General features: G+C 42.3%; 1 protein-coding gene across 2 annotated transcripts in view; it reads left to right on the top strand.

Moving 5' to 3' along the window:
• The window catches only part of Znf608 (zinc finger protein 608), a 107,902-nt gene that overhangs the window by 36,659 nt on the left and 44,560 nt on the right, over nt 1-26,683 (top strand). For both annotated transcript variants that reach the window (XM_028777185.1, XM_028777184.1), the window contains exon 3: nt 10,319-10,574. In XM_028777185.1, coding sequence (XP_028633018.1) covers nt 10,319-10,574 — 256 coding nt within the window. The remainder of the gene's footprint in view (nt 1-10,318; nt 10,575-26,683) is intronic.

Raw genomic sequence — 26,683 nt, 5'->3', positions numbered from 1 at the left:
CCCCCCATATCTATTTACACACACCGCCACCCCCCCGTTCTCCCCCTCCCCCTCACCCTCTCCCTCTCCCCCTTCCTCTCCCCCCCCCCCCCCCCTCTCCCTCTCCTCCCTCTCCCTCTCCCCCCTCTCTCTCCCCTTGCTCTTTCTCTTGTTTTCATATAGAGTCCAATGTGGGGTTTACCAGATAAGCCAGATGATTTTTCTATACCCATACTTCAGAAGCCCACACGTTATTTTTTTAGCCTCACAGAAACCCCTAGGTTCTCATCCTTGCCTGGACTCTTTAAGTCCCTCTTGTGTTTCCTGGCTCCCTAAACTGTCGGTCCCTTAACTAATGTAACATTCAGGATTGCGTAACATTCAGGATTGCGTAGATCTATCCTAGCCTCTGATGTCTTCCCTAGGCCAAGTCCTACACAGGTTTATAAATCCACCACAGTACACTCACTGCCCCACCCCCTTGATGCTCCCATAATGCCTTGGGCTTAACTGACCATCTGAACCCTGACCATATTCTCTACTCTGCAGTGACTATTCATCTCTCCTGGAACAATGCTTGCCACATAGAGGCACCTGACAAAGATACTGGATAAGAGGATGACTTCCCTAACAGTGAGGCAGCTTTCATTAGCAACTCTTACAAAGGGGAGGGCATGGGGTCAATACATGGTCCTTCTGTCAGAAAAACTAGGTCCTTATATTTTGATTAACTCCGTTGCTCAATATGTCTTGTATTGGGAGTTAAATAACAATCTTTCATTATGAGCCTTTGTCTCCAGCTTTGGACTGTTAGTTCTTCTCTTTCTCTTCTTCTGTTTTTCTGAAACAGGTTCTATGGAACTAAGGATGACCTTGAACTCCAGATATTCCTCCCTCCACCTCCCAAGTCCTGAGATGACAGACATGTGCCCCTATATACCCAGGTGTTTACTTTTATTCAATGTGAAATAGCTTAGCATCATTTTTATTAAAAGATTTAAAAAAAAACATCTTGAGTGTGTTAGCTCACACCTGTAATCCCAGATCTTTGGAAGCTGAGAGTTTAACGCTAGCCTGGGCTGCTCAGTGAGTTCCAGGGAAGTCTAAGGCTGAAGTGTGAGACATTATCAACAGCAAATGAGAGAGAACTTTTTTTTAAATGGCACCAGGGATTCCAGTTTGTAGTCCATGAATATTGAAGACTAGAGGAGGTATCTCATCCTGCCCTGTATGTTATTCTGTGAATAAACTTGCTCATAGGATACTTAACATATTTTAGAAAAAGATTGTTCTCACTAGAGAGAGACCTATTGGGTTTTAAAATCTGTTCTGTTCTCAGAAGGAAAAGTAATCTTGAACTTGGGAACTGCAATTTACTCATGGAGGAGTTGTGTTATGGGTCTGGGGGAGGACTTAACCCAGCAAATGTGAAGCCCTGGGTGAGTCTGATGCTCAAAAGCAAACGTACATAGAGTTTATGTGATAGTGAACTTGGTACAGGGCAGTATAGACATTACTGGGAAAATTCGTGACTTCTGGTTTGTTTGTTGTTCTTCTCCCCTGATTCCCCACTCCCTGGCTTCTGACCTGAACAGGCAGCTTCTCTTTTGGACTTCAGTTTCGTCATTTCTCAAAATCAAATGAGGAGAGTCACATTTGACTTTTCAGTTGAGGCGTGGTAGGAATGAATGTGTTGCAGTGTGTCCTTTAAAATAGGTAAGCATTTGATACCAAGACAGACAAAGTCAAAATTGTTACCATCTATGGTTGGCCCATGATGCTTTGGTAAAATATACTCTGATCCTTTGCAAGACACTGCCTGAGGGGTTGACGTGATTCACATTCCCTTGCCCTTTGTCACTAGCGGCATATATTGTACAATGCAGTATATTTTACAGGACTACCTTTCAGTGGTTGGAAGAGGTCACCTAACCTGGGCAGAGAAAGGATTTTAGTTAAGAACAGAAACTAAAGGCTTTTCTCCAAATAGACTTCCTTGTCCTTTCTTTCTTCCTTGTCCTTCCAAACTCCAAGAAATAGTATCCACATCTAACAGGGTGAGATGAGACATGGCCGTTTATCTCCCTATTTCAACCTGGCTTCATAGGAGTGTAGGAACCCTGGAACTACAATGCCTGAGTTCAATTGAGTTGAAATTGAGCCCTTGGCTCCCATAGGTACCCTCTACTGAGCAGCATCCGAGTTCCCTTCCGGGATGCCTTTGTGAAGAGATGAGAATGAGACTTAATTGGTAGAAATGGAATTTGGGTTAAACTTTTCATGGAACTCAACTTTATACCAAGGGAATAGTGAAAAGATTCTTCCTAGAAAGAAGGCGGCCTTTCTAGTACCTGCTCTGATCTCTACCACCTTTCCCTGTCTCTTGTCTTTATATTTTAAGTATCTTTGGAAACAGCATGCAAAAACCAACCATTTACCGCTTCTATTCCAAGTACACCCCACTCACTTTCAGAATAGATTGAGTGTCTGTGGCTCAGCCATGGTGCAGTAATCTTTGAGAGAACACAAATGAGGCTTAAGTATGTGACAACTGATAGGATGTGGTGGAAGAATTCTTGAGGCCTAGATCTATATGAAATTACATATTGAGCATCTTTGAAGGGAGATTGAGTTTAGCTTCAAAAACAAAATAAAAACTAATCAACAAAAAAATGAAAGCACTGGGCTAAATGGTGTAATCAGTACACACCATACCTTTGATGGTGCTTGGAAAAGAGCCAAAGCTAGACAAGGAAGTTTAAAGACATACTGTTTTTTTAAGTGTATTTTCTACATGTGCTTGCACATAGAGCCACATCTGGGGTGATTCCTGATAGACAGTGGCACCCTCCCCCCCCCAAGCAGCATTATAGAGAGCCTAGATTGTTGACATTCTGTATGTCCAGCATTCTGTTTGCCTTGACTGGAAATGGAAGCAGTCTTCCTGGCCCCAGAGAGCCAGCGCCATAGTTATGACTAGGCTTCAGCAGTATCTTAGCTATGGTTTCTCCCTCTCGGTGCTGGGAACTGAGTCCAGTTCAGGGTTTCATACATGTTACACCATGTACTCTACCATGGAGCTAATCCTCCACTTTTCAGGTATGTGTGTGCACGAGTGTGTGTAAGGTGTGTGTGTGTGCACGAGTGTGTGTAAGGTGTGTGCACCTGTATGTAGTATGTATATTGATGTGCTTCTGCATACCCTCCGAGAGACCACAGATGAACTTCTGCTCTATCATCTTCTGTATTATTCTCTCGACACAAGATCTCTTACCAAACCTGAGCTAGGATAGCATCCACCACCCACCTCGACACCACAGGGTTTTCAGGTGTATGCTCAACCATGTCCAACATTTTTTTCCTGGAGTTTGGGGATTCAAACTCATGTATAAAGTCCTCTGCCTCTGGGATTAGGGATAGGAGTTTGGAGGGATCACAGTATTTGTGTGCAAACTTCAAACTGTAGGCATTTAAAGGAACTCAGGTGCCTTAGCTTCCTGTGTACACAAAAAGGATAAAAAATTCTCTATGGAGGAGGCAAGCATTCTCTCTGTCTCAGGCTGTTTTACATTTGGAGCAGGTTGCTGATTTTGGTTGACCTTGGTGGGTTCAAATTCTGGCTTGGTTGTTGTAAGAGACCCTTCATCTCTTCTCCTCTTCATGACTTTGTGAAGATCAAATGAAAACTCTTGAGTGCACAATATAATCTTGCCTATGATGTCTGTTTGAAAACTATTCTAATCCCTTGAAGTTATGTGCGTTAAACAGCAGCTCAGAATGTGAACTCTTTCTACAAACAAGTCTAAAGCAACAAGAAGGCAGGCAGGACTTTTGAATTTCTAGCTCTTTGGATAATTTGCCCCTGGGTTGGGGATCTTGTTTCTGTCTCTCTAATGTGGCAATGGTGGAGACTCTGGGTTAGAGGAGAACTGGCCCCTTAAATCATTAGCATGAGTTTGTCCCTACCCCCTTTATTTTTTGCACAGCAAGTCCCAAAGCATAAATTGCATTGATCTTGTTTCTCAGAAGTGTCTACCACATTTAGGAGAGGCTAAACTAAGAATAATGACCAAAGCTGGCTGTTCTGGTTCGTCCACCGGAGATGGAAATTTAAACGTGATTAATTTCGGAGAGGGAGATCAGTGTCTAAGGAACATGTTTTTAAGCCGACCCGGCTTTGCTAATGCAACAGTGACGTCAGGCAGCTGTCTAACACAGATTTGCTGCCATGACGGCAGTGGTCACCTCCAAAAAAGCCGAGATTTCCACTTATGGCAGAACCTAATGCGTTTTAAATTAAGAGGTGACTGTGGGCAATCTAATAAAACAGCCAAATACCAGGATATGAAGAAAATGTGAGCCTTAAGTACCCATGCCCCAGCATGCTCAGAGAATCAAAACATTGAGACTGTGCAAACTGAAACACCACTCCTCCCGCCTGTGGCGGTTGGCAGTCTGAGAATCCCAGGACTGAGGGGTTAACGGCAGGACCCGTGTGGAGATTTGTGAGAACTGATGGAAGAAACTTAGGGCACGGTGCCCTGTCAGGGTTCAACCCCGATGCAGGCCAATTGGAGTGGGGGTTGGGGGTGGGGTGATCTCTGCAGTGAGGATGCTCCTCTGTGGGAAGCCCTGGGCTCCTTTTTCAGTCTTCTAGGCAGCACTCACTGCCTGTCTCTTGCCGCAGAGCCACGTGGATGTGTCTTTGTTGGTCTAGAGTGCCTGCTGCATTGCCCCTCAGCCCAGCCCGGGAGACCCCTCTGTATTTGTTTCCTGGTAGTGCCGACCCTCCCTGGCTGACACAGTCAAATGTGATGAAAAGCAGCCACCACCAGTACTCCAGCTTTGGAGCCTTCCTGGGCTCATCAGCACTCAGGAAGCCCTTGAAATAAGGTGAACAGAGAAAATATTGCCAGGACCAATGCAGAGTCGTCCCCCCCCCCCCCGCCCTCTGATTACATACACTAAGTGCTGGCTATCTGTGTAAATAACCTTCTCTTCCCCGCCTCTCTCCACCCTCCTGTCCCCCCCACCCCCCGCCCCCTGCTCTTAGGCTCTCTGGCGTGATAAATAGCCAGGCTACTGCACAGCGTGCACCAACACCTGGGAATAATCATGCAAAAATAACAGTGAGAGACTGCGGCGCGTCTGTTCTTGACATTAACTTTCCTCAGTTTGACAGGCTGCCACCACCAGCTGTTAGACTTACGAGGCTTTTTTTTTTCCTTCCCCTGCCCCCTCCACCTCCACCCCGAGATGGCTGCTTTCCTCTTTTGGGCTTTAATAGGTTACATCAGTGTCCCATCAAGATGACAGACAAGAGCTTTGACAAAGGAACCCTTGCTATAACTGGCCAGTACTTTTTTCCTGATCTTTAATTTTCACTATTAGTACTATATAAGCCCAACCCCCACCCCGTGAGTTTTAAATGAGGACTGTCTTATTAGAAGTATGTTTCTTCCTCTAGGAAGGCATTCAGAGTTGCCTTTCTTGAACTGCTTTTTGTACTAAAGCCTAACCTTTGGCCTCTTAGGACCAAACCACTCATCGAGTTCTTTCATTCAGGTTTCAGATGTATTTGCCATGCTGGTAATAATTCTGGTGGTAGCACTGGCTCCCACTTACTAAGTGTAAGTCTGTCCTACACCCTGAATTAAGGTTGCTTGTAATGACACCTTGTCTCATTATCTAGGGGCTATTTATGGTTTGTTTTTGTTTTTGTTTTTTCAGTTGAAGATAAGCGTTTAGAGATCTAGTGGCTTGCCTGAGCATCCATAGTGAATGACCAAGCAAGGATTCCAACTCTAAAGCCCATGTTGCTTGCACCACACTGATCATGGATGTCTCACTTCTTACACTCTTCCCTCGAACATAGCTCTACACCTGAAGTTGTTATTTCTATTCATTTATGATTAATTAGTGTTGATTGAGTCTCTGGATGAAGCTTGTTAGCCTTGGGGGATAGGGGCTGGAGCCCATTCTTTTTTTTCCTTCTCTTTACCTTTTATTCCCTCCCCCTTTTGTTTTCTTTTTTTTTGTGGTTGCAGGTTGCTCCGAGTTTAGGAGTAGTAGCTCCTTAGTGGACGTGGGGGTTGAGGTGAACAGGAGTAGACTTTTGGGAAGGCCGTGTGAGGCAAGGTGTCATTGGAGATTGGAAGACTTCTTGGTAATTCAGGGATCCTCAGGATCTCTGGGATGTTCTCATCACTGGTCAGAGACTATAAAATGGGTGTGGACTGAACCTGCAGACAGCTGCCAGGTGTCAGTGTTTGAAAGAGCCTGTATTTCCCCAGGCTGAGCTTCTCTGGGTTAAGCCCCCTTTTCTTATACTTTTAACACATTTTAACCAAACTTCGCTGTGCGTTTAGAGGGGATTACAGATTTATGTTAAATACAGTAGCATATAAAGAGGAGCTTTGTAAGGTTGGGGGTAGGGTTTAGAGAGTTGGGATATGAAACCGGGGGAATTTGCCACTCTTTTAAGACAGTGTTTACAGAGATGTACCCAGTCTTAATGCAGCCCCTTGGAGGTGTTTGTCGTTACTTAATACCTTCATTTGAACTGTACTCTGTGCTGACCATTCCTTTTGCATGAGCTATCTCAGGTTTCCTTGTAACCCAGTGGGTTTGATGGGCATTACCATTCCCACTTCTTAGATTCTGACCCTGATGTTAGCTGTCATTGACTTAGGTCCTCATATAGCATGAATTGGTAGTGCCAGGACTTAAACCCAGGCTTCCTGTTCACAAAACCCTAGTTATGTGCCTTCAGTTGCCCTGCTCAGAAACTGCTGCCCCCTCAGCAGACAGGCCTGTGGAATGGTTGGTTTGCAGTCCTCTGCCTTAACAAGCTTCACTGGCGAGAGAAATTATGGCCTCAGTGTAGATCAGTGACCTGAGAAATTACTCAAGAGGAATTGATCTTTTTGTATTACTACTGAGGCAGGATGTGGGGCTTGTAATCCCAGAACTAGGGGACCAGGAGAACACAGACTGAAGCCAGATTATTCTGTTTAAGGCAACCCTGTCTCAACAAATACTAAATTAACTGTAGTATACCCTTAAAGATTCTGCTTGTAGACATGGCATGCGTGCTCTGTGTGTAACACCGTGACATACATGAGGGAACTGAGACCTCCTCAGAGGAACATTTCCACCAGGCATTACCTGGTAGAAAGTACGTTCTGCTCTGTTTTAGTCTCCTGGGCTAGATGATTCTCTTCTGAATTTCCTACTGTGGTGTGCTCTACTTGGCTGTCCTGGCTGACATCTGAGTTAGCTTACTGTTCTTGCCCAAAAGTGGGACCCAAGTTTCCCTAGTACTGAGTGGGATGGTCCTGGTACCTTCTCATGGCCTATGTGAGGAGCGTGGGCTCCATGAAGCTCCATTCCCAATCAATATTTGAGCAATCGAACTTCAGATCCTTCTTGAAGCTCCTAAGTATTGGTCAATAAGAGGAATGCTTTTTAAAAATATCAAATCGGCCAAATAAAACACTCTGGGAGTGGCTATAATTCCCATCCCAAAAGCCTTTCCATTTGGTGACCTGTAGGGAGGAGGATCTGCTGAAGGCCACGTGGGTGGTCTTGATGCCCCACCTCTGCAGGACTCACAAGGGCTTGGGAGTTGATCAGGGGCAGTTCTTTTGAAAATAGCTGTTAGGGGTTACATGAGGAAAAGAGAGAATACTTCACTTTTGTCAATCAAAGATTTGCATATTTGAGATATCACTACCAAGTGTTAAGGCCTTTAGACCTATCATTTTATGAGTAAGTTCATATTTATAGTCAAAGTCTCTGAACCTTCACTTACTTGTTTAAATCATGTTGGATGGGACTTCTATCTTACCACTGAGTCAGCTTTGGTCGTTACATTTGGATGATGTTCATAAAAATAAGCACAATTAGTTTATTTGGACGTCTTTGTTCCCAGAAACAAATTCTTCAAGAATTTAGATTTTGGGTTGGGAGTGTCTCTCAGTGATAAGAGCATAGACTGAGTCTGCACCAGGCCATAGGTTTTGGCCCCCAGGAGCAGCAGCAGCGGCGGCAGCGGCAGCTCAACAGCAAAAATTTTAAAAGGAAATTTGAGTTTTGGAATTATCACAAATTTGAAAGTATCACAAATACTATCAGGTGTGTCCGATTTGTCTCTTAAGTGGGGTTGTGTTGAAATGGGTATTTAGTGCAAAAACAAAGGTGTGATAAGGTTTGTTAGTAGCATTAGAAGGCTGAAGAATCTGTTTTCCAAATTGAGGAAAGTGGTCCTTAGTCAGAGAGGTTAAAGGATTACGGAGGGTCATAGACTAATTAGCGGCAGGTCTGGAGCCAAAGTCCTAGTGTGAGCATCCGCTGCACCCAGAAAGGTCCCATTCATTGTCCATTCGGTCCTTGTGAACCACAGCTCTGTCAGACTCCGCACTGCTTTTATTTTGGCCTGTTTTCTTACACGTCTTTGTTCTCAGTATTAGTGTGGGCTGTGAATCAGGCCACCTGAGGCTATTTTCAGAAAAGTGTTCCATATTTGTCCTTTTAGCATTAAACCATCACCTCACAGTTTTTAATTTTGTAGTGTGATTCTGATCTCACACAGGTTTTTATCTGCAATAGACTGTAGTAGGATTTCTCTCCCCCACCCTCCTTAATTTCCTTCTGCAGAACCCTTTTCCTCTTTATCAGGCCCCATTTTAAACAGGAACTTGCTGTGCGAACTTTGATCCACATTAAGCGGCAGTAACTCTAAGGCATAAATCACCTTATCTAAGACTTGGCCCTGCTGAGGGCTTTTCTTTCTGGGACTCTGCGATCAGGATCAGGAATGCAGAACAATAAAAAGTATGGTGCAAAAGAAGTTTTATGGCAGCTTTGAGAGCAGGAAATTAAGTTTCTTTAACATGCAGATGGGTGAAGGGCTGTTCTCTGGCATCTAGAATACCTCAGAGGAAGGAATGTCAGTTTATCATTTTAGGTGGGATGCAGACTGTAAAGGGTCCTCTGGTCATTTCATCCAGGAGCCCACACAGACAACTGCCTCTACCAGTTAAGGAGCACAATTTCTCATCTGAGTCTACTGAAATACTCTTCTTTTTTCCCCATTGCAACAGAAACAATGGAATATTAAATCTGTAGCCAAAAGACTGCAAAGTAGACTTTATGAAGCAAGGGATGTATGCACAACAGATGGAGTTTTACTAGGTCAACCATCTGTGTGTCCTTCTTAACATTTACTGTCTGCTAACCAACTGATAGAGAATGCAAGATGCTGTCCTGTGCATTGCCATTTTCTGTGCACAGTGCATAGGCAATCCTGAGGCCCAGTACACAGGTGTGTTTCTCTGTCTTTTTCTCAACCAATAACCTGTTTCCAAGGTCAAATCAATGCTGTTCAATGGCAGTACTAGCTAGCAGTTGTTATGTGAGCCAAATAAATGGCTGGCAATCTGTCTAGTACATATGCGGGCTTTGTTTTCATCTCAGCTGGGCATCTAAACTCGAGAAGAACACCTTTGCTGGCTTTCTACCGGCAACAAGGGGACATTCTTGGACAGCTAGGTCTTGTACTTGGCTGCTGTTCCTATTTCTTTTGGATTTGGAGGTGGGGCTGCCAAGCTTTGGTCAAGCTCCTCAGTTGCCTTGATACCATGAGCCACTGAAGGCTTTGTGGTTTGGAGAGCTCAGGTTATGTTGATGCCAGGCACACACAGTTATTTATCCTCTTTATGAATTCCTGCTAAACTTCACGCTAGAACACTTAATTAGGAATTGGTTCTTAACACAGGCTAATATTCAGTTTATGTGCTTCAGTGTGTATAATCAAGTTATAAATTTTATGTATTCAGCAGAGTAAGTTAATATATTTTAGTAGTGATTTAATTCATTATGCTTTATAAAGTACTCTGAGAATAATTGTAGTCCATCTCCTTTATTTAAATGTCCAATAACATAGATATTGTTCTTTATTAGTATTTGTCAGAGTTTCTCCTTTAGATAATGTTATGATTTTGAAAATTAGGTTCCTGCGTGAATGGGAAGGAGCGTTAAGTTTACAAAACATTTTTCATTCACATTTCCAGAGACTAGAAGGTTGTCCATTGGTGAATTTAGAAGGCCTGCTTCTCATTCAGGAAGCTAGCACTCCCGTTCACCTTCTTGGACTTGAGAACACGAAATGCTCATTTCTGTTCGACTTCTATTTTGGCACCATGAAAGCACTCAAAGCCTATGATAATTGCAAATGGAATGTAGAATGATGATCTGTTCTAGAAGCGATGTAAGCAGATTGCATTACAGAGAACTCCCAGAATGCATCACCCCTGCAGTAAGCCTGTCTGTCTTTCAGGTTGACCCCCTGTTTACAGTGCCGGCACCACCGCCGCCGATTGCCAGCAGTCTCGCACCTCAGATTCCGCCCTCCTACTTTTCCCCATCTTCATCCAATATTGCAGCACCAGTCGAACAGCTTTTGGTTCGGACTCGGTCCGTGGGTGTCAATACGTGTGAAGTTGGAGTAGTGACAGAGCCAGAGTGTCTTGGGCCCTGTGAACCTGGGACCAGTGTCAATTTGGAAGGGATCGTGTGGCATGAAACAGAAGAAGGTAAATATAATTTATTTTTATTTTTTCTCCCTCTGCCCTCTTCTCCATGATGTATTTCTGTCCATTTGTGAGGAAAATTTATTTTCCTTGTGGTTTGAGAGGACAGGAAGGTGGTTTGTAGGTTCTCTGACATTTTGGGTTAAATATTAATGCTTAGCTGTCGTGTGTTCCTGGCTGCCTTTACCTCGAGGATGAGTCAGAGCCTTAAAAATTAAAAAGTCTTCTTCATACCGAGGGCTAACATGGAGGGTCTGTGAGAATTGGGATCAGGAGCAACTTTCTCCTCAAAAGGTATCAAGGAGACAGAGCTCAAGTTCATTTTATTTATGGTACGCCAGCCAATTTTTCTGTTTCTGTGTTGCTGGGTCTTATATTTATCAGCCTACCTACTGAATCAAACAGTGCCCCTTGTTCATAGACTGGGCCATTGTCATGATGCAACTGGGGCTGGTTGGTACTCAGAGCTAATGAAGCTAAGGTTAAAGGTTTAAGGCCCAGTTGAGCCAATCATCTCTTCTGTGTCCCTAGACAGAACCTTTCTTGCCCCTTAACTCAGCAAGCCGTTTGGCAAGTACAGCCCATTAGTCACCAGGGAAACACGGCCCTGGGAAACTGGATGCATCTATCACCACCATTGGGAATATAAGTCAGAGTACCAGCCATGCAGATAGTCCAGATCAGGTCGACATGTCTCAGAGCACATGGCATGGGTTGTTTCAAGTGGTGTGCATCATTAACATGCCAGAAGATACTGAAAATCAAATCCCAGAGATGGAAAGCAGCCTGCACACCAAGAGGACCATTGGAAAATGGACATGGGGAACCTTTCTCCTCTTTAAGCTGGGTTGGTCAAAGGTAAAAGAGATGGATGACAGCTACAAATACTTGGACATCTGTGAGAGTCAGGACAAAGCTGAGCATGACAAGAAGGGGCTTGAGACTCCGTCATTAGTTGGGCTTGTTTGAATTAGGGGAGGGGGAAGAGGAGGCAAACTCAAAGGAAGAAGATAGAATACATGCTACGAAGACTTGGATGCATCCCTCTGAGGGCTTTATTGCTGGGCAGAAGTAGCTCTCACTGTTTCGAGAAAAAACCAAGATTGGAGAAGTCTTTGAACTCCACTATCACATTGTATGTATTCTTGTATGGTTTGTTTCTTGATAAATAACTTAAAAACAAATATTGTAGCTGGTGCCAGTGACGAAGAAAAACGTATTAACTATACAGTAAAAGGGAGTGAAAATACCTATGGGATTAGTTCTTGTTTGTTTAAATAGAAATGAGGCCTAAACTTTAATTTGATTTTTTAGAATTTTTTTCCATCTTCTCTATCGTTGCATTTTTAGTTTGGGTTTGATGGCACTCTGAAAAGCCAATTAATGCAATGCTGAGAGAATACAGGCCTGAGAGGTGAGACCAGAGCAGAGAAATTTAAACTTTCCAAGGCCAAGGACCAATTATGTTGGATTGTGGGCCCCACCCCTCACGTTGTACAGTTTTCCTCCCTTGGAGTCTTCCCATAGAGCAGATGGTGGAGAAGGGGTTCAGGCTGATCCTTCCTCTTGTGGAAAGAGAATCAAGACACGAAAAACATCACAGTTAATTAGTTATATAAAGATTTTCAGCAAAGGGGGGGAAAGATTTGAAGAAAATATGAGCTAACTTCCATAAACTTGAAATTGAGATTTCTTGGAAAGTTCACTTATTAAAATGAGTCGCTGTCTTCCTGTTTCTTAATGGGCTTATTGCTTGTCATGATTTTATTTATGTAAGTGTGGAATAGGACAGGCTTCCTGCGGTGTAACCTCGCTGGGTGGTAGATGTTATAAAATTAGCCACAAGCTTTCTGGGACAGCTTGGGTTATTTTTCAGTTTGCCTAGAAGTCTGTTTAGTTTTGACTTTTAACCTTGGCCTCTAATAAAAGTGGATTATTTGGAGCAGGAGTTGTTGAGGGGTTGTGCTGAATAGCCAAAGCAGGGCATACACTGAAGCAGAATCTGGATACTATGGCCCTATGTTTAAAGAGCTCCAAGATATTGTTTTGATAGTATACAAACAATGAAAGCCATATCCCATCCACCCTAGCCTCTAAAAATTGGTTATATATATATATATATATATATATATATAATTATATATATATTTATATATAAATTATATATATTATATTTATATATACATATATGTACACACACACACACACACACAAAGCTTTAGTCTATACTGGAGGCTAGTGTTGAACTCATGATCCTCCTGTCTCTGCCCTTCTGAGTGTTGCAATTCTAAGCACGTGCCACCGTGCCTGGTGATCTCCAGAATTTGATAGAACTGGTTTTCTGTGCCTCCACACAGCTGAATCTGTGGGTGTTTCTGTACTGGCTCATAGCTAGAGAAGCAAGGCGTAGAAGCCACCCATGGGTGGGCTCAGTGTCCTTACTGCCTCACACGCACCAGGACATGGCACATGCAGATGTTTCCTGTGCTGGTGGTGTAAGGAGCTAGAGCCACTCATAGAGTTACTGTTGCTGGATAAACTAGATTCCTGGTCTCTGTAGAATGGAGGAACTCACCTCTATGGAGGCTGGAGTCCTAAGATGTATATTTAATAATACCCATTTTTCAAGAAGGGTACATTTACTCTATTTCTTTCTCAGTACAATATGCTTAAGGCCGTGGCTCTAATTTAAAAATTAAACTCAATTGACAATTTCTCCTTTTCAGGAAAAGCAAAAACATTTGGAGGCAATTATTTTATAGAGCTCAGAGAAGAGAGGCTTAGGGGCTGAGGAAAGGGAAGGGCAAAGAAAGATGTAATAGTTTGTCCTATGAAGTTTGAAAAAAGAAACAACTGCTTATCCTTACACTTATAAAACTGTCAGGTATCTGGGACTAAGGGCCGATTAATTGAGTTGAGTCAAATCCATTCCTACTGTCATAGGGAGTGTTTCGTGTACACACACACACACACACACACACACACACACACACACACAGAGAGAGAGAGAGAGAGAGAGAGAGAGAGAGAGAGAGAGAGAGAGAGAGAGACAGGGAGAGAGAGAACTTGATAGTGTGGAAGTAGTATATGCCTATGTTTTAATTTGATAGTACATTTGAATCTCAAAAATTCATAGTTTCTTCATGGGATATTGAATAGTTTTGCAGCCTCTTGGAGGTGGGAGGAATAATGAAACTGAACTAGACATTGGGTTAAGTATTTAGCTACTTCCTACATTTGGAAACCCTCCTTAGGGTTGGCTTCTTTTAGTTAGTATTTGCTTCTCCAGTTACTGCCTGTAAGTGAATTTCTGGTTGTTCAAGAACCAAGTTGTGCATGGAAATAAAGTGTTAATAGTGAAGTTGCTTCTGGAAAAAATTAGCAGGCTTCAGACTGTGCTTAATAGGAAAGAAAAACTATTACTACATGTGGGTGTTTGCTTATTCTACTCTGATCTTTCTTCTCTAAGGTGAATGTTTAGGAGCCATGATGGATTGTAAGAAACGACTCACAGATGTTGGAGGAATTTCCATAGCATTTTACTCGTGACATTTGGGACACACATGCCTAAAATATAAGAGTTTGTTTGAAAATTTGCTCTTAAAAAGGGAGGAAAAATTAGTGAATTCAGCACTGTATGTAAATACATGTGTTGAGCTTGGCTTTAGGAGTCTTACATTTATTTTCTTTAGCATTTTGTTTAACTGGGAGATTTTCATCAATTATTATTTATTTTTCATTATGTGCTCATGAGTGCATCTGTGGACATGTACCCATGAGCACAGGTGCCTGCGCAGGTCCAGAGGGTTTGGACTCCCAGAGCTGCAGTTACAGGTGGCTGTCTTGGAGGGCAGCCAGGATGTGAGTGCTGGCAACTTAACTCTTCCTCGCTGACCCAGCTCTCCAGCCCTTCAATCATGTTTCTTATTGGGCCTTTTTGGGGTAGGTGGCCACATATGGAAGAAAAAACTTGGTTCAGCTGTGTCCACTGTCCATAACTATAACAACCCTTCTCCTCCCTTTTAGTTCCCTAATGGTTAATTGAGTAAAGCTGAGGGGAGAAAGGAAAACTGGCATTTGCCAATAACAGCCTCTTGAACAGCTACAGACAGAGCATGAGTTCTCAGCACTGAGAAAGGAATGGATGCTTTTCAGACTCTAAGCACCGAGTCAGGCTGAGCTGGCGTGGATGTGGGAATTAATCTCGTTTGGATAATGACCTGTCATTGATGATGTAGAATTCCAAAAGTGATTGAGGGGGCATGGGAGAGAAAAGAACAAAGAGAGATGCTAGGTCCTTTGCAAATTCCTTGATCCTTTCTCTTTAAGGGAATTTAAATGTATTCATTGTCTCAAGTACCCAAGCATAAAATGGACCTGGGACACTTGCCTTTACCCAGTGGTTGATAAGATCTACCAAGATGCTGACCGATGGCAAGGCGAGCATAGTTGTTTGTTTAGTAGTGAGGGATGTGGGAAGCCTTGAACACCCAGATGAACCAGAGAGGATTTGAAGGACAGTCCTCCGGAACAACCAATGGACACTATCCTTCCTAGTATAATAGGAGGCACTTGACTATTGAGTTTTAAAATGAGCCAGGAGCTATAGGTTTATTTCTTTATAGTTTCTACTGAATTACTTTGGAAACAGTCCAGAAACCAATAGTAATGTTACTGAAGCATCTATGCGGGTGAAGGTGGATCTCACTTGCAGTTCCAGCAATCTGTAGATGGACAGAAAGAATATGAACTTGAGGCCAGCTTGGGCTCCAGAGAGACCCTGACTAGAAACCAACCTTGCTTAGATCATCAGTAGGAAATTTCCTAGGAGACAGTGGAATCCCAGTGGCTGATTGAGTATGACTGAAATAAGACAGAATCATGTTGAAAGGAAGACTGCCATATAGTAATTTCTTCACCTGGTGTTCTCTGCTTTTGCTTTCCAATGCGGGGTGAGGCTTAGGGAGTGATTGTTTTAAAGGTAATTAACTGGAGAAATAAATGACTCTTTTTTAAAACCACTAGAGACATCCATAAATTCTGCCTCTCTTGGATCTCCTAACTCATAAATGTGCAGTGTAGTAAGTTTCAAGATAACTCATTAAAAGGCAAATGATCTGCATAATTGAGGATGGTCTAAAATACAGTGTTATGATTCTTATTCTGCTGTATTTTCCTGCTGATCCCACCACTTCAAACAGAACATTTCTTTTAAAATTCTGATTAATTTGAGAAGAGATTACGTACTAATCTAGGCTTACTCTGTGTTTTCTGTGACTAAGCATGGAGTTTGTGCGATGCTTTGCTGGGTGAGAAACTGTTATTGAGGTTCATAGCTGTGTTGTTATAAACTTGTCTGTGATTCACAGGGGCATGAAATGACACTGTTGACTTGCATGCTTCATTATCCGCTCCCATTACCAATAAGCACGCAGTCGCTGAAAACGTTGAGCTAGCCGGCGGCTGGAGCTGGTGACCAGTGCTCAGTAGAAATTTAACAGCTCATGTATTTGTCAAAAATAAATAGTACTTTAATTACTACACTGATAAGAAAAAGGGTCTAGCCTTGATTTTCAACAGACCCCCCACGGAGGTTCTGAGGGACTAAAGAAACTATTTATTATAATTTGTACAACTGCGTGCACTAGCCATGAACTTTTCCATAGCCTTTGTTGCCCGACTTACAGGCAAGGTCCCTTGAAAGCCACCATTGAGCAGTGCATAGCTCGTATCTTCCAGAGTGCACATTCATGTGGAAAGGAAACCCAGGTCAAATACCAAAGTGTGTGTACATTGAACACAAATCATGTATTTACTTCTGGTTACTCTGTGTTTGGGGTTGTTTTGTTTTTGAGAGAATCTTACTAAGTTGTCCTAGGACCAAGCCATCCTCCTCCTTCAGCTAAGTAGCTGTAGTTTCAATTGCAAACCACTATGTTCATCCAACATCTTTAAATTAAGAACAGATTTGCAATCACAACAGAATGATGGGAAGTGTGATTAATGCTGTTCTGCTGAAGTAATGTAGGCACGCTGTGGACACAGTGAGCGCTGGCTCTGTGTCTTTGGTTGGAAAGTCCCAGTGCAGCCACCTTTCCTGTTATCCATATGAACAGCATGCTGCTTTTTCAAGTTCGACTTGGCTTTGTTGTTTTAGACCAACATTTACTTTTTGGTTATCACTATCCATTCTTTGGTGGTGACATCAGGTGTTAAGTAATGAAGCAGAAGCCTTGAACTCAAGTCATAAAGACATTTTAAAACTCTTTTTGTTGCTTCATCTCAAAGATAAACTATATTTGAATACAGAACTTCAAGCATTTAAAAGTAAATTTTTCTTTGGACTTAGGTATAAGGAAAGAAGAAAGTTGGCATGCGCAGGAAACTGAAGTGTTTCCTTTTTTCCCTAAAAGAAGGAATTTATAAAGAAATTTTGAGTCTTGATGTTAGTGTCTTTGAACTGAAGACACATTTATAATTACAAAATGGAAATGAGCTCACTATTTGCAAAGAATAGCTACTGACCCATCTAGATACACATCAACTGAAGCATTTCATTGATCTCTCTCCCCCTCCCTCCCTCCCTCCCTCCCTCCCTCTCTCCCTCCCTCTCTCCCTCCCTCTCTCCCTCCCTTTCTCCCTCCCTTCCTCCTCTCCTTTGAATTTTTTTTAACTTTATTGAAATATAATTGACACAACATACAATCTGTCTGTTGAAGATGTGATCCATTGCTTCTCCCCTGCATTAGAGTTAGGGAAACACCATGACATTTAATCTAAAAAGTTTTTTATCACCCCGGATGAAAGCCAGGACCTTTCTCCTCCTGCAGTGACTTTTTCATTTTTGTTCTTGACTCTTTGCTGCTTTATGGGTGAACATGTGGGGTTTTGGATAAGAGAAAAGGTTGATTCACTAAGCACTTTCTTTATACCTGAGCATTCACCCGGGACGGATTTCACTTATACCGAAGAAAGCTCCTTGTCACCATCTCCATTCTAATGGAGACACAGAACTCAGTTGACATGTATCAGGTAGCACACTTGGCGAGCGGGAGATCCTGAATGTGAACTCTTTGCATTTAGACTCCGAGACCCTTGCTCTTCACGACTCCTCTCCCTTCTGAAGTTCTACTTTCCTTCCATTGGAGTTCTGGGTTTCCCAAGGTGCTGAGTAGAAAGAGGGGGTGAGCACAGTGTGGTAGCTGGAGACTGAGCTTGAAATGTGAAGTGATAATAGTTTCTTTGTGTTTCATTAGTCTGATTTTGGCAGTCATTCTCAAATGTCAGCTGGGCTGAAGTATACACACTGTCCTTTTCAGTCCCACTGTCCTGTAAACTACTTAAGTGTGCATCAGCCTCTCTTTCAGTGTTGGATCCTCTATGCTTGAATGGAACAAGCCCAATTACACAGATTTGTTGACTGTTTACTAAATTCATGGAGTGAAGTGATACCCACTAGATATCTCTATGAGTTGGAGTTGTGGAGTTTTCCAGTGAGGAATATGTTGTTTTTGAATTATGTTTGGTCTGAACAATGAAAAATAGCTTCAGAAATACCTTATTGTTGATTGTAAAGTCAGATTTTAAAAAATAATTCAACTTCTAACCTTGCTATTTTACTTTACTAATCAGAAGCGAAAGAAATTATTATCAAGATTAATCATTCAAGGATGGTGACATAGTTCAGAAGTTAGGGGCACTGGCCTGGAAGCCTTAAGATCTGAGTTCCATCCCCAGGAAGCACATGGTGGAAGGAGAGGACTGATTTCTGCAAGTTGTCTTCTTACCTGCACATTCAAGTCACAGCATGCCCATCCCCCCATACATAATACACATACAAAATAAAAAAAAATAAATGCAGTAATTTATTCATTCATCATTATTACCCTCAAAGTATTTTTTTAAAATTTTCTGATTATAAAATGACCATAAATGGAATTTTGAATGGGTTAATGTAGGAAGTAAAGGCAAAAATGTATAAAAATCTATAATTGTGCTCAGGTGACTCTTAGTATGTCAGTTAACATTCTAAGCTTGTTAAGATTTTTAGCTACAGATAGAATGTTGTGTATGAGTCTTTAGAATAGAGTCACCTCTCAAGGTTTATTATATCCAGCATTAACTGAGTTTACACACGATGTCACACATGGCAGGATTCACTTCTCTTTTAGAGTTGTATAATCCTCTATATACACACATTACCTCATGTTCATTATCCACTGTTCCATCAAAAGACATTTCCACATCATGACACAGTAAGGAAAAAGGGTTTGTGTGTGTGTGTGTGCGCACGCATGTGTGCGCAAAACCACCCTGAAATCCTGACTTCAATGGTATGGGGTAAGTATCTAAAATGTGAACGATGTCTTTTGATTTCTATATAATAGTTGTTATTCTGGCAGTCCTAGCAGCATATGCCTATGATGGCAGCACTCTTGTCACTTGATTTACATTTTTCTGGACGGCTAGCAGTGTTGGGCATTTTTTCAAATACTTGTTAGCCATTCGTTCATGCTTTTTGAAGAAATGCACACTCACGACTTTTGATGATTCTGTGAAACAGTGATGGATCAGAGGTTTTCACTAGAGATCTGAAGGCTACTGTGTTCTTCCTTTGCGGGTCAGATACAGGTTTCACAGAGGCTCTCTTCCCACCCTACTGGCTGCCTTTTCTCCCCATCAGCGCCTCTTGCTTTGAGAAAGCCATTAGCTTTATGTAGCCCCACTAAACTGTTTTGCTCTTTGCTTCCCACTGGCGTAGCATTTTCCTACATATTCAAAAGAAAAGCTGAGCTCAGATACTAGACACACTTTCAAGGACAAATGTTTAATAACATGTTCATAAAAAAAAAATCTCTGTCAAACTGCCTTTGCCAAGTGACTGGACCATTTCCGAATTCCCACCAGGGATGAATAAAAGCTCCTGTTACCCTAGTATTTAGTGTTTTCAAGTTCTGAGTTTTGACCTATGGGATGAGCATCTTGTTTTGTGAAGTTCCTATTCACCTAAAGGATGCCGGGGTAGAGCCTGCTCCATGGTCATATTCACCATTTGTCTGTCTTCTGTGATAGTGTGTGTCTGCTAACATGGTTGGGCTGTTTGAAACATATGTTTGTTTCTTGCTATTTAATTTGACGAGCTCTTTGCCTATGATAGATAACAAATACTCTTTCCCAGTCCAGAGCTTGTCTTTTATTCCTCTGACAATAGTTCTGTCTCTCTTTTCTTCTTCCCTTCCTTCCTCTTCCAATTCGCCTAGAGTTTCTTCAGTGTTATCTTTCAGTTTTATGGTTTTGCACATCGAGGTCTGTAGTCCATACTGAATATTGTTGTGGAGGTTATTTGTTTCTAGATGTTTTTGTACACTGTTGATGTAGCACCTTTCTGTATCTGTTGCCTTTGCTCCTTTGTCAAAGGTCAGTTTACTATATTGACATATGTCTATACCTGGGTGCTTTTATGCTAGAATGCCTTTATTCATTTCTGCCAAATTCACACGTGAGCTTGTAGGCATGCCATGGTGCACATGTGGAGTCCAGAAGACAACGTGTATGAGTTGTCTCTTCCCTAGTGTGTGACTCAGGGATGAAATTCAGGTTGTCAGGCTTGGCGGCAAGCACCTTTAACTGCTAAACCATCTGGACAGCCTAGTATTTTAAGTGTTAAATTCTACTTGTTTATGACTGAGATCGGATGGGAGGGGGTGACTGTCTTTTGTGCCCTGTGCCTTGGCTTATTGCTATCTCTACTATGCTGAATGGTGCCCTCCCTCCCTCCCTCCCTCCCTCCCTCCCTCCCTCCCTCCCTCCCTCCTTCATCCCTCCCTCCCCTCCCTCTCTCCTTCCCTCTGTGTCTCTGACTCTGTCTCTCTGTCTCTCTCTGTCTCTGTCTCTCTCTCTCTCTCTCTCTCTCTCTCTCTCTCTCTCTTCATTACATACAGCTGGGCATTGTGACCTACACATTTAATCTTAGCACTTGGGAAGCAGAGGTAGGCAGATCTTCAGAGATCAAGGCCAGCCTGGTCTACAGAGTAAGATCTAGAACAGCCAGAGATACACAGAGAAATCCCATGTCAAAAACCCAAAAATATGTTTCTGTATCCGTGTGTAAAATATTTTCTATTATTATTTTTAGAAGTTATTTTAACATTTTAAAAAGACTAATTCTCCCTGATTTGGGGGTTTATGGACAAGTGCTGTGCTTGCTCCAGCTTTTTCCGCCAGCCATATTGTTACAGTACCTTGAGTATGGATTTCGTGTAATGTCTAGGAGATACAATCTTACAGCAGGCCTCATGATGCTCTGGCTCTTACACTATCTTGAGTGTGTAACACATTCTGTTGTTTCCAAAGCATTTCCTAAGATGGGCATGATGATGTAATGGGCATGGAGATGCAATGGGTGTGGCTGTGCATATCTGTGATCTCAGTATTTGAGAGTCTGGAGCAGGAGGTTCAGGAATTGTAGCCTATGCTATAAGACAATATTTCAGACAAGAAGGCACTTTTTCCTTTCTAAGCTGCTTTTGTTGGTATGGGATATTCTGTGGAATAGATATAATTCGTTTAACATTTCTTCAGTGCTTATTCACATTGGCTTCAAGTTTTGAATGAATGTAAGTTCATAGGATGACACATCTTTATATAAAGGGAGGTACTTGTAGATTTTGAATCACAATGCCGGTGTAGGTTTTCAAGAAACTGATTGCTAAGTCTATAAAAACAGACATTTGTGATGTACTAAGACACATGGTTTAACTCCTTTCTGGACTGGACTGGACCAGTGTGAATGCTCATGATGGAAAGATTTGAACCCTTTTCTCACCTGACCCAGCTTTGGACCCCCTTCATTTTAATAACAAAGGGGATTTAGCTCCAAATTCTGTGTCTAGCTTGTGATGCTGCCGTTCAGACTCCTTGGGCTCTGTCTCAGTAGAGGCCTTTGCTCTCCATCATAGGAAGGTTTGGCTTTGGTCTCTGCTTCTGTCTAGAATGGCATTCATAGAAAGGGAAGGAAGTTAAAAGGAGCTGCTAAATACCAGAGATTCAAACCCACAGTGAGGAAATATTAGTTCATCATCCAGTTTCCGGAGCCCCAACCACTTAGGCTTGTCTTCCCAACGTCTCTTTGCTCAGTTCTGTTTCCTCAAAGGCGAAAAAGTGAGGACAGGATACTCATAGACGACCCTTTGGGTGTCATAACCTATTCATAATACACACCATTTGTTACTTGACATAGTCAAGCAGGGTACAGATTTCTCTCTGGCACATCTATGCTCTGCCTCGCCCCTCTGCCTGCCTCCTATGTTTCCTTTCATAGTGCCTCCTCCCTTGGCAAGTAGAACTGTCAGGGTACTTTTTACCAGTAATGTCGACCAAAGAACTCCCATACGTCCCTCTCTAGCATTCCTGTTCAAAAAGAAGCTTGGCTGGTACTTCCTTGGCAAAGGGAAAATAAGCCATAATATGGGAGAAGGCATAGCTTAGGTTCCAGACAGCCGTTCTCAGCAAAGAAAATTGCAGGAATTAGGCTCATGGGCACAATTGTAAACTATCTAGCAGAGTCTGACACCCGTTCAGGAGACTCAAGAGAGGGGCAGATAAAAAGTGCAGCGAGGTACGAAAACCTCTGATTGCTCATTTGATAACTTCTTATAACCTAATGGTAAATTGAGCATTCACATGCATGCTTGCATTTGTTTTTTTTTTTTTTTTTCATAATTAAGCCTCCCAACTCAATAAGTATCTGAGACACTTTTGTGGCATTTCAGTCTCTGAAAGGTGGCTCCTGATTCTACGTGACATAGGACATGCTTGGTAGATCTGTGCCCTTAAACACTTTTATTGGCGAACTGGGGGCCACCTTATTGTTACGGGTTGAGTCTGTCGATCCCCTGTCAAGGTCACATTTTGAGCAATTGTTTTCCAAATGCTGATTTCATTTGGGAAAGGTACAGAACCTTTGAAACATAGTTGGCAGATGTGAGCCACTAGACCTGAGACTTGGAAGGCTATGACTGTCTACAGGTTTGGTCTAATGCTCTACTTCCTGCTTGGGCTACCATGCGAGGAGCCACATGCTCTCACTGCTGTGAATGTTGTCAGGCTTTCCTTGCTGCAGTGGACTGAAATCCCCCTAAAAAGTGAGTCAAAACAAACCCTTTCAGTTGAAGTGGCTTCCTTTGACATCAAGTTACAGCAGTGAGAAAACTAGTACACACTCATGAAGCTCTGTCCATCTCGTTAGCCTCATGCCCTTAATGTAGTAGTCTCCCATAACAAAGCTACTTCTTTTTGTATATAATATTTAATTTTATGAATATTATGCATAGCTTTTGATCATTTTAACATACCCCCCACTCCTCCCAGACTCACGCCTTCCAGGTTCATGTTTTCTGTCCCTCCCCCACCCCAGTTTCTTTCTGAAACCCACTGCCTATAAACCAGTGGTTCTCAACCTATGAGTCGTGACCCCTTTAGGGGGGGGGCCTCTAATGATCCACAGGGACCACCTAAGACCATTCTATATATCCAATATTTACATTACAGACTACAACCACAGCAAAATTACAGTTATGAAGTAGCAACAAAAATAATTTTATGGTTGGGGATCATCACAGCATGAGGAACTCTATTAAAAGGTCACAATGTTAGGAAGGTTGAGAACCAATGCCCACAGACTAATGGATATGGCCATCCATTGGAGTATGACCATCCACCGTAGGCCACACCCTTTAAGCAAACTGACCCTTTTTCCCCAGCTGTCAGTAGCTTTTCAGGTTGGGATGGATGCTTTTGTGCCCTTGCTCCTACCTTAATGGACTGCTGACTACTGATCTTATACAGGTCTGATCCAGGCAATCACAGATGCTTCCATTCACAAAAGCAGCAACCTCCTCATTTCCAGAAGGTACTCCTTGGACCCAATTCTCCCCAACCTCTGGCTCTTGCGATTTTTCCACTCCTATCTCTTATGATGGTACCCAAATCTTGGAGGGAAGACCATTCTATCAGAGTAGCAGAACATCTACATAAAATGACTACTGGCAGTATTTTTTCAGACTCTCTCGTTTCTAACTAAAGTAATTAATCTTCTCTGGTTGTGTGTGGATGAATATAACTAGTTTTTAAAAACTGCCAAAAAGCAAATAAACACTTTTCCTGTCTGTTAAGGTTTTGGCTGAAACATGGGAACTCAGATTGGCTTATAGAGAGAAATGTTTTTTAAATTTAATATTCACTAAATATTTTTACAAAATACTCCAAATGTAGTTTTCAGCTATGTGCGTCATAACAAGAAAAATAAAAAACAACGATCCACTTTCCTTTCCTTGGAGAAGGAGCACCACATGTTCTCCTAGGCTGGTGGGAGGCTTGGATCCTGCCAGCTCTTCAGAAGCTCCCATGTACATCTGCAGTTTGCGTTTTGTCATGTAGACCTCCACTGACAGACAACTTTTGAAGTCACTCAAGTCAAGAGTGCTGGCTAAGAACATTAACATGTCTCATTTTACTGGTGCAGCAGCGGTGGCCAACTTGTCTAACAAGACCTAACAAAGACAGCTTTCCTCTGGGTTCCTCAGCTTCCTGAAGAGAGGCACTTCTCAGAATATGAAAGCATGCCTAATACAAAAGCATGCCTATTCCAGACAGTTAGTCTCTTCTTAGCAATACCTCTCCTGTATATGTATGGAATGATTTCTTGTCCTAACAGATGTGTGGGAGTAGATATGCAAGCTGGGTGGAAACAGAACAGGGTCAGCTGTCTTGGTTTGATGTTCTCGGAACCTGCCACCAAAGTGGCAGCAGTAAGTGTGAGAGTTGTCTTACTTTCAATGGATGTTTGAGTGCTCAGGCTCAGACTGAGGATCCTATAAACAGGAAAGCATCAGAGACACATGAAACTCTCTATAGCCCCTGCTTGATAGGAAGACTGGAAGGCAGTACAACTGCCAGGAAGGGTGTTGTTGTTTTGCTTTTTTTGTTTTTAGTTTTGAACTGATAGTGGGACTTGGAGAATAAGGGGTCTAATTTCAAAGAAGCAGTTTTGTGAGGTACTTAAAATTATATTGACTGACATGAATCTTCAATGACTTAGGAGAAGTGTATTGTTGCCTCAAACCCCCGGTTAGTTATTCGAAAATTCCCAAAGTGTACACCTTCCAAGAGATCTCATTTTATGTCCGTCTTGTGGATTAACTATCTTCTTGAAATAAATATCGTCAGTTGGGCCAGTCCCCCTGAGCCTGTAGTTTCTTGTGAGCAGCAGGTTTTCTAAGTATGGAATTTCAACGAAGCATGTCATGTGTCGGATGTAGTTGTTAAGTCTGGGAGACTGATTTAACATCCCCATTTTTATTTCTTTGCATTGAAGAAAAGAAAGCAGTATGGGGAATTTATGCAGTCAAGACAGGATCCAAACGAGAATTTAAAGGTACAAAGTTCCAGGGCTCAAGTGATGCTTTGTTGGGAATCTACTTGTCCTGCTTGCTCACCTATACCTACCCCAGAGTTCCAGGAGAGGGTAGGCTGGACCATATATGACTGAAGACTCAGCGACTGTAGCTAAGTCTGATCCCTGGGAGCCAAGTTTTGGGTTTGCTGATGAAGAGTTTGTGTTCCCCTCTAGGGGTTGCCTCTTTGCCAGACCCCCATCATGAGTAGAATCACTCTTTATATTTTACTTGATCTGTAGGGAGTGTACATATTCTAGCAAGAGGTAGGTGGTCCCTGTTGCACTGTGGCAAAATTGTGGGTTTATTTTATGTAGAAGGACCAGTTTGCAGAAAAGATTTGTCAGGGAGCCTGATTTTGTGTTCTTTAACTATGAATTCTGGCAGCCCATCTTGTTATGGTTCAATGTTTGATGTCACTCTCTCTTGTATTTCCTTCTTTTCATTAATGAAAAATGATGAAAGGGTAACAGGAGTGCCTGGTCTGATGGTGAGTGTAATCACACTGATTGGAGTGCAAAATGGAAACACAGCAATCTCTCTGAGGCAGCCTGAGCCTTTCTTCTACTCTATGTGGACTTTTTCTCTCTTTAATATCTTTCTGTCTCTGTCTCTCTCTGTCTGTGTATGTGTTTGTGCATGTGTCTGTCTGTCTTATCTCTATCTCTCCATTATTTTTAAGTGTGACTTGTAAGAAGGCAGGCATAAAACATGGCAACAAGTTCCAGGCCTTCATCTCCTGTGATAACTGTGCAGAAGGAGTACTGTATGCTTCATAGAAAATGTTGGGTCTGTTTAGACCTAAAGGGTCTTGATTCCATAGCTCAGGAAGCATCTATAACATTTTTTATTAATTTGTTTTATTATCTGTTATCTATTGTCTCTTTATCTACCTATGTGGCAGATTCCTCAAGAGTCCTTAGTAACACAGTACTGATACCCTAGACACACACTTCTCAGGGAAAGATGAGTAGTTAAACCAAGAAGAACAAAGTAAACAAAATAACAAAGAAAGAAAAAACAACGAAGGAAAACTAAGGTGCCATAATCAATACAGCTCTGGGTAAGGATAAGTTGGTGTTAAAGCAAGCTGTGGTATTTCACACTTAGAACCTCAGCATTTGGGAAGGCTAAAGCCAGAGGATTTCCATGAGTTTGATACCATCCTGGGTGCATAATGAGTTTGAGGACAGCTACACTGGTGATAGCCTGCCTTGAAAAATGTAAGATTGGAAGACCAGGTTAGGGCCTCACCTCATCCTTCTGTCCCCACCTGGGTGTATAGCAGCCTGGCGAAGTACTTCAATGTATTCCTGTTGTCTCCCCTGCTTTTGCAAACATGATGAACCCCTCCTCTTCAGTTTGACATCGGATGCATTTTTCATAACTCAATTGAACAAGATGGAGGTCAGATATGCCTTGGGACTTGGGAGGATTAATAAGGCACACTGAATAAAAAGAACCCTGGACAACAGCATTGGCTTAGGTGTCAAATCCAGTGCTAGGTTTGGTGGCATATGCTAATCCCAATATGTGGAAGGTGGAGGCAAGAAGATTGTGAGTTCAAAACAAGTCTGAGGTACACAGGACTCACACACACACACACACACACAGAGAGAGAGAGAGAGAGAGAGAGAGAGAGAGAGAGAGAGAGAGAGA

This window comes from Grammomys surdaster, unplaced genomic scaffold, assembly GCF_004785775.1.
Source record: "Grammomys surdaster isolate TR1022 unplaced genomic scaffold, NIH_TR_1.0 278, whole genome shotgun sequence".
NCBI lineage: Eukaryota > Metazoa > Chordata > Mammalia > Rodentia > Muridae > Grammomys > Grammomys surdaster.
Note: the sequence above shows the minus strand (reverse complement) of the source record. Positions and strands in the feature narration are given on the sequence as shown.